This window comes from Bidens hawaiensis, unplaced genomic scaffold (genome assembly GCF_021521415.1).
Source record: "Bidens hawaiensis isolate Kalapana, Puna unplaced genomic scaffold, B.hawaiensis_p1.1 tig00029749_1, whole genome shotgun sequence".
Taxonomy (NCBI): Eukaryota; Viridiplantae; Streptophyta; class Magnoliopsida; order Asterales; family Asteraceae; genus Bidens; species Bidens hawaiensis.
Window position 1 is genome coordinate 182,986 of NW_027494942.1, and position 8,385 is coordinate 191,370.

Here is an 8,385-nt window from a genome sequence, read left to right on the forward strand (position 1 = left end):
CCGTGTTCAAAGCATATTATTTATATATTATTTTCAAAGCGTTTGAGAATTGGATCCTGAAAAACGTGGGCTACGAGCATCCGAGATGCTTATTTATTAAGGTGATAATTTTTGAACAAGTTGGATTTAATAGGGAATTAAATTGTTTAAGTTCTCACCCTGAAAATGTGGGATACCAGTATCTGGGAAACTTATTTATTAGGGGTGAGTTACTTAAATAATTTCATTCACGGAAATAATAAGCTTTGCCATTTGATCGTTGTCCCCGGTATTTCGTCAAGCTCTTCTAAACCTATATTGCTTAAAATCCGATATGGATAAAGAAGCGGGAACGTCTTTATGAATGAATTAGGTGGATCATACCTTGAGGGGATGATTGAAGAAGCTTCGGTTATTGGGTTGATTTGCGAAAATGAGAGACACGGTTCGACGATTTTTTGAGATCATAAGTCAAGGGGGTGATTGTAAGGCCAAAAATGTGACTTGCGATATCAAAGTATGAAATCTGTTATATATTTATGGCCAAGAAAATAATGTCGACGAGAGGTCCGGACACGAGACGAGATCTTCGGGACACGCGTTTAACTTCAACGGGAGAATGTTTCTAGAATGTTTTTTATTTTGCTATATACAGGACATTTGTATATTCTTATGAGTGTGTGTTTTGTATGGTATAAACCACCCAAGGGGAGCTCACCTTGGGTGGGATCGGTTCGTTAAATATTATGAATCTTTTGTACCGGTTACGGAGTCATTCAATATTATCTTTATATATTTGTTCGATCGTTTGTTTATACCGCACCCGTCTCGAGAGTTTAACAAGAAAAAAGCCGTTCGTTGTCGGATCCGGTTTCGGGACCTACACTAAGCCTTCTCGTAGACTTTATTAAGAATAAGAAAGAAGAACCTATAAGGTTTAATCCTATTCATGAGATTCCATAAATATTCCATTCCGAAAATAGAAACAATCGGGATTTTTTAGAAATTAGATACAGTTACTAATTCATGATCTGGTATGTACAAAATGAAAACTTCATTCTCGGTTCTACGAGAATTTTTATGAAAGCCTTTCATTTGCTTCTCTTTGATGGAAGTTTGATTTTCCCATAATGTATCCTAATTTTTGGCCTATTTCTTCTTCTGTTGAAAGTTTTTTATAATTATCTTTATTATACTCATATAAATAACTGGTAATTGCTAATATATATAAAAAAGAAGTTTGGCGACGCTGAACTATGATTGGTTCATTTGGCAAGATTTCATTGGACCAAGTTTTGTTTTGTTTTTTTTTTTCTGGTTTGTCTTTTGTTTTAACTTTGATAATTATATTTCTAATTATCTTTGTTATGTTTGTTTTTTATTAGTTTAGTTCCAATACCAATATACCGTAACGGATGTGATAAAAACTGACATAATTTGCGTGGTTTTAGCGCATTTTGTTTTAGTTATAGTACCGTAATGAAACTGACCGAATGACAATTCTTTTTTTTAGTTTGATTTTATAACGAACGTGAAAAACCCAACCAAATTTGCATAGACTCACCGCCAGGGACCAACAACGCTCGGGTTTTATCAACGCTCGAGTTTCACCGACCATCGTTATCCCAATGTTCCATCTCAATTTTTATAACTTTTTTTTGTTTTAGTTTTCATACAATAACACATGTAACAGAAACTGACCGAATTCACGTCAACTTACCGCCTCAACACTTAGGACTGGTAATGCTTGTGTTTTACCAACGTTCGGATTTACCAACCTGCTCGGCGCAAAGCGTTGAGTTAAAAACTAGTTACAATACAAAATACCTTATATGGTTTTCATTACTTTATACACGTGGGTGAATATTTCATACATGGAATCCGCATATGCGCGGACCAACCGGCACATGATCGATTGTGGTAATATTCTTGTAGCACTTTAAATGAAACAAGTTGTCATGCAATCTAATTTTAGCTACAAATGGAATGGCAAAGAAATAATACATGTCACGTACGTAAGATACTTTTGAGTTAGACTATTTGGGACGTAATGTTTTTTTTATGGTTCTTAGAAGTAAGATTTTAATAATCATTGGTATATATTCAATTATTGCCAAATTTAGAAGACGTCTATTTCATGTAACTAATAATTTTAATTGAGTGTACGCAAGCTCAACATTTATCAACATAAAAACATTTAAGGGTGCCTACACCTTGCTCTTTATGGCTATCATTTACTTGATGTAAAAGAAATTAATTAATATAATTAATTAAAGAATTTAAAGTATGATTATATAAATAGCATATATATGTGTATTATCAAAGGGGAATTCTAGAGACACCACCACATTTTGCTAAAAAACCCATCAATACGTCCCGTATAGGGCTATACAGAGCGTATAGGGCCCGTATAACCCCCCGTATAGCCCTATAAGGGGCGTATTGAGGGGTGTTTGGGTGTTCCTAGCAGGACCCTTATCAAATAAGTATTTCTCTGGAAGCTTCAGAACAATATGGTTTTCTCGAAGAATTGTTTTTTTAACAAAGTTGTTTATTTTTCATTTTGTTGGTATTCGAGTATGAAAAAAAGGAGTGTAGTTTATCTTGGACTGAGTGGTTGAAAACCCTACTTTAATTTTTCTGTTTTCGCACGTCAAGTATCTTACTATTCAATGCTTTCCTATATATTTATGCCGGCCGTTATAAAAAAAAAGAGGTTAGAAAGTTATTTTATGTTTGAAGGTATAGGAAAAAGGAAATCCAGTCTGTACGTAATATAACCTATAACATACATGCATGTATGTAAATTATGTACATAAACAAAGTTTATGCATGTTTGATTTGGTTTTCAAAAAGATGAATAAACATTTTATATAATTATAACCTATAACATACTTGCATGTATGTAAATTATGTACATAAACAAAGTTTATGCATGTTTGTTTTAGTTTTCAGAAAGATGAATAAACATTTTATATAATTATATCTTCCATCTTCTTGTTTTCAAAAAGTTATTAAAATTGGACATATAAATAAATAAATCTTTTATGCGTGTTCTCGTAATATTTACTGTTTTGTATAGAGCTCTTATATGTGTATATGTGCATGCATAATAATAATAATAATAACAGTTGAGGCATATTGGCATAAACGTGAAGCAATAGTTAATTTGTACAAGCAAGGTTAGGATAGAATAATACTTCAAAGGCATATTCTGTTGTTTGTGTGTATATACATACCCATCAATAAGCAACATGTCTTTTACATCTAAACATGCTTTCAAACACAACTAAATCTAGAGACAAAATGACGAAGTCCAACCGGAGAGCATTGCTTGCCATATTTTTGGTCACACAAAGTGTTGCGATTCTAACCGCCGCTAAAGACTTTGATTTCTTTTACTTTGTTCAACAGGTTTGTTCATTGTTTACTTTCGATATTTTAAGCGTAACAAAAGCATCATTTCTATGAACAACCTTTCAATGATATGAAAATAATGTTATGATTTTATTATTAATGGTGATTCACAGTGGCCAGCATCATACTGTGACTCAAGGCGAGGTTGCTGCTACCCGAAAACAGGGAAGCCAGCTGAAGATTTTAGCATCCATGGGCTTTGGCCTAATTATGATGACGGCACATATCCGTCTAATTGTGACTCCTCCAACCCGTTTGATGACTCAAAGGTACTAACACAAAACTCGAGAGGTATTTAAAATAAATAATTGATGTTATGTTACTATATATAACATATACTATGTTATGCATTTAGGTTTCAAGCCTTGAAAGTGTCTTACAAGAGCATTGGCCAACACTTGCATGCCCAAGTGGTGACGGTTTGAAGTTTTGGCGACACGAATGGGAAAAACATGGTACTTGTGCAGAATCGGGTTTTGACGAGCGAGGTTATTTTGAGGCTGCGCTTTTGCTCAAGAAAAAGGCAAACCTTATACAAGCTCTCAAGAATGCAGGTAGAACTATTTATGCAGAAATTACAATTTTTTTTAATTGTGAAATATGTTGGAGTTAAACCAAAAGAATAAAAAATAAGAAAAAATTAATTGACTAAATTGATTTTTGCATCAGCATTGACTTTTATGGTTTTATCATATATAAGATAATAATCACACATGAGATGTTAGGTACAATAGATTAATTTTGCAAATAAAATAATCACACATGACGTATATAGGTGCAACTTGTGAAAATTGCGTATATGAATTGAATGGATCTGATTATTCTTCCAAGTCTTACGTCCTTTTAACTAACTGAGTTATACGACGGAGACAACAGATCTAATTATGACATGTAGCCTCATGTGATGGACAAAAAATACACCTAATGATAATTCACGGTTGAAATAATGTTTGAATGCAACTCATTGGGTGGAAATTACATTTGATGGTGACCCACGATATAAATCATCATCAAACGTAATGTTCACCCACTTTACAGACGTTTACCTATTATTTTAAAAGATGTCACGTGTAGTTATTTACTGGTTAAAAAGGTCAATGTCTATATTTATATATAAAGTCATCATTATTTTTTTTATGGATGATCAACTTGTAGATTTCAAAGTGAATTACACCTTATATATTATCACAACATGAATATGATTATTATTGAAATAGTACAAGGAATACCTGAGAACCAATATTGTCTGCAATTGGAGTGCAGGAATTAGACCTGCTGATGGGGTGTTCCACACAATGAGCCAAATCAAAGATGCAATAACAAAGGGTGTAGGTTATGAACCTTTTATTGAGTGCAATGTGGACTCCTCAGGGAACCACCAAATATTCCAAGTGTACCAATGTGTCGATGCATCGGCTACTAACTTCATCAAATGCCCGGTTTTACCTCATGGACGAGCCTGCAGGAATAAAGTTGAATTTCCATCGTTTTCGACTGCGTCAAGCCGTGACGAACTCTAGATCATTCGTTAAGTTGATTCTTTATCGGATACTTTGAATTCTGTTATACATTTGATAATTGATTGTTGTATAATTCAAGATATATAATTTTAGTTGCGTTGCGTAAATCTCGAGTATAGGTGTTAGTTTTTGTCACTATATTATTATATCTAAAAATAAAAGTCTAGTTAGTGATTTTTGTCATAAAATAACTCATTTTTGTAAGTAGGTTATAAACCCGTGTACTACACGGGATTACAAAAATGCTAAAATTAAGAAAATTTAATAGTAAATAATGCATACTGTATTTGAATACTTGCATTTACAATTCATGTATTAATATTACATTTACAAATTATAAACATATAGTATCCTAAACTGTTCAAAAATCTTTTTGATTTCGATTGGAATAGGTTACTCAAAGAAAATCTCGCTACCAGTTGCGATATCATCCTTGAACATGAAAACACTCTCGCATCACATTATGAACCACTTCAACTGTTTTGATTTTTACCTCATCTCCATATGAAACCGAAATGTAGAACATGCTCATTGCCAATCCTTCAAATGACACAAATATATCAATGACCAGATTAGGTTTGAATTTCTGAGACGACAAACTAACACAACATTCTATATTTTGGGTTCAGTCTAAAGGGGTCGGGTCAATTTTGGATCAAAACATAAACATGTTTAGCAAAAAGGTGGTTTTCGTGCCAACTTGACAGCTTCATGGATTGACCCATTTATTTATTATTTATTTTAAAATGTGTGTATATGAAAAATATTGAACCGTGAGTATTTTTTTTCCAACATTTAAAACTTTAAATTTAAATTGTCATATTTTAAACGCAATTGTTGAACAAAAATAAAATTAATAAATTAATACCTTTAAGTATTAATATAAAAAGGTTAGATACCTTTTCTTTGGAAAAATAATGCAATGGCTATATAAATTTGTTTTTCATGGATGAATCTTGTAAATTTGTTACAACACACTAATCTACCAAAAATTTATATCTGTTTTAGTAACCAAACTTATCATATGAATTCACTATTCTTGACAGTTGACATACCTTAATAGCGCGCAATCGAAAGTAGGGCAGGATTGTCGCACAACATCTTTTGTGAACATCTTCAAGTCTTTCCAGCAGATCTACAAATGTCACAACAACTACAATCAGATGATGCTATGCGGTTGTTCGCTTGTGCCATTCACTGTTCATACAACTTCAACAATTAGTGTTACAAACAAAATTTAATAAACAAACGAAAAGGTAAATGGCACAATGGTCACTGTTAATCGCTTTTGTTTCCAAATATTTGAGGTTGCTTTTTCCAATAAACGTTGATTACATTTCTTTTTGTTATTTGTACCGGTAACTGGTTTATGGATGAATGCTCTTGGAGTAGTCGGTCGCGCCTTGAACCTACGTGCCTATGACTTAGTTTCTCAAGAAATTCGTGCGACGGAAGATCCTGAATTTGAGACTTTCTACACCAAAAATATTCTCTTAAACGAAAGTATTCGTGCTTGGATGGCGGCTCAAGGTCAGCCTCATGAAAACCTTATATTCCCTTAGGAGGTTCTACCCTGTGAAAACGATCTTTAATGGAACTTTAGCTTTAGCTGGTTCCTGGAACACATGTTTTAATCATCGATATGCTCAACATCAAGACCAATAAACCAAGAACCAAGTGACACTTTCTTCATTTGGAAGTTGGATATTAAATAATTCAAAGAATGTTAGGAGTTTAGTGACTAGTGCTCCATGCTTGACTTTTAAAAGTCTAACAAACTTAAGAACTTCATATTTTCATATAAATGTACTTGCAGACTTACTGATTGGTGATGTATTATGTATGCAACTACATCTTTTGAAATTCTGTAACCTAATAACGTCATTCGAGTTCGAGGGATTTCACATTGTCACATGCAACAATATAAGAGAAAAAAGGGTATTAAGATAGGATTGGTGATGCTAAAGGAATGATATAATGAAATGCAAGTGTTTTGTATATATTTAATTGGTTAAAGAATATAACTATATAAAACTGTAAGAGTGCAAGGATAACATACAGCAGGTATATATTTTGTTATGCTGAACCAAAAATAATCAGATTTCTTCATGGTTGATGATGTATATGAACTTCTGAGCTTATTATTATTTCAAAGTAATATATAACTTTGCATTTGAAAGTACCCTATACAAATAAATATCATCTAGCAGAAAACTATTATTGTACAACTTCATGAAACTATTGTATAAATTGCAAGGTCCCAGATTAATTAATGATCTGTACTATGTTACTATGGTGAAGCCACGTGTCTGGATTACAGGCAGTGGAAATAGAATGGGTGCTGGTGTGTATGAGTGACCCGCACACAAAACCTTTTGTTTTATTATAATGAAGATGACATACCACACTTTTAGTTGCCTAACTCTTAAAAGTAAACCTATACCTAGCTTTGCGCATAAAACCTGGTTTCAGTTCTGATCTGGAACCGGATCTGTGTGTACAAACTAGGTTTTAGTTTCTGAAAGAAATTGTACCCAAATCCAGAACCGAACCAGATCCATTGGAACCGATTCCACATCTACCTAGTCAAGACCTGGACTCACCAGGCTAAAAACCGATAAAAACCGGTCAAAAACCTGATCATATCCGGAGCCGGTTCTTACCTGACTTGGTCTTTACTTTGTTGACCAAACCGAAACCTGATGATCTAACTTTGACTTTAAAGCCCCTTCACAACGGGTAGTCTAAGTGACAATGAAGTTTGCATTCAGGTCATGTTCATTTGTGTTATAACGTACAAAATGTGATGTAATCATATATGTCACAAATATTTTCAAGAGGTACTGTTTTGGAAGACTTTGAAAGCAATTATTTGGCTGACCCATTTAGTCATCCTTATATACATACACACATACATATGAACTTCCTTAAAACAGCGGTCGGTGGATGAGTTGGAAGCAATGCTCGTCTTGGTTTTGACCCAAATCTTGGGGGTCTTGGCTGAAGTGGGTACTATATTTGGTCATGTTTGGTGGGTAAATAACTAAATATTTATATTAATCTATTAATATAAAATAAAAAAACTGTTGAGTCTAGACTCTCCACATAATTTTTCTGTTTTATTTAACGACAACATATTTTTTGCGTGTTAGCCATCGTACTCTCTAAATTTATAGAGTCTGCTACACCACTCTGACCAGATTATGCTGTCTTAACTAGGACCACACGGACTTTCAGAGTTTGACTTGTGCGATTCCCCGAGAAACCATGCCTCTGCTTATGTGAAACTCAACTTTCTCTTCCACATAAAAAATACATGCCTCCAACGCCATCACTTCCTTTCTCTTCCACATAAAACCCTAACTTTCACACCACCACCTAACCAGCCAATGGTCATCACCGGTCAAACTCCACCATCGGCCGCCATCTACAACCACTCACATCATCTTCCTAGAGGGAAGGGGACACT

The 8,385-nt window shown here is 33.8% G+C and overlaps 1 protein-coding gene across 1 annotated transcript; it reads left to right on the forward strand.

Annotated features, from left to right (window-relative positions):
• Positions 1 to 3,259: 3,259 nt before the first annotated feature.
• Positions 3,260 to 5,015, forward strand: LOC143579438 (intracellular ribonuclease LX-like). The gene is made up of 4 exons (XM_077062745.1): positions 3,260 to 3,393; positions 3,510 to 3,665; positions 3,752 to 3,950; positions 4,660 to 5,015. The coding sequence occupies exons 1-4, from the start codon at positions 3,286 to 3,288 to the stop codon at positions 4,914 to 4,916; spliced, it is 720 nt and encodes a 239-aa protein (XP_076918860.1). The 5' UTR covers positions 3,260 to 3,285; the 3' UTR covers positions 4,917 to 5,015.
• Positions 5,016 to 8,385: the final 3,370 nt, after the last annotated feature.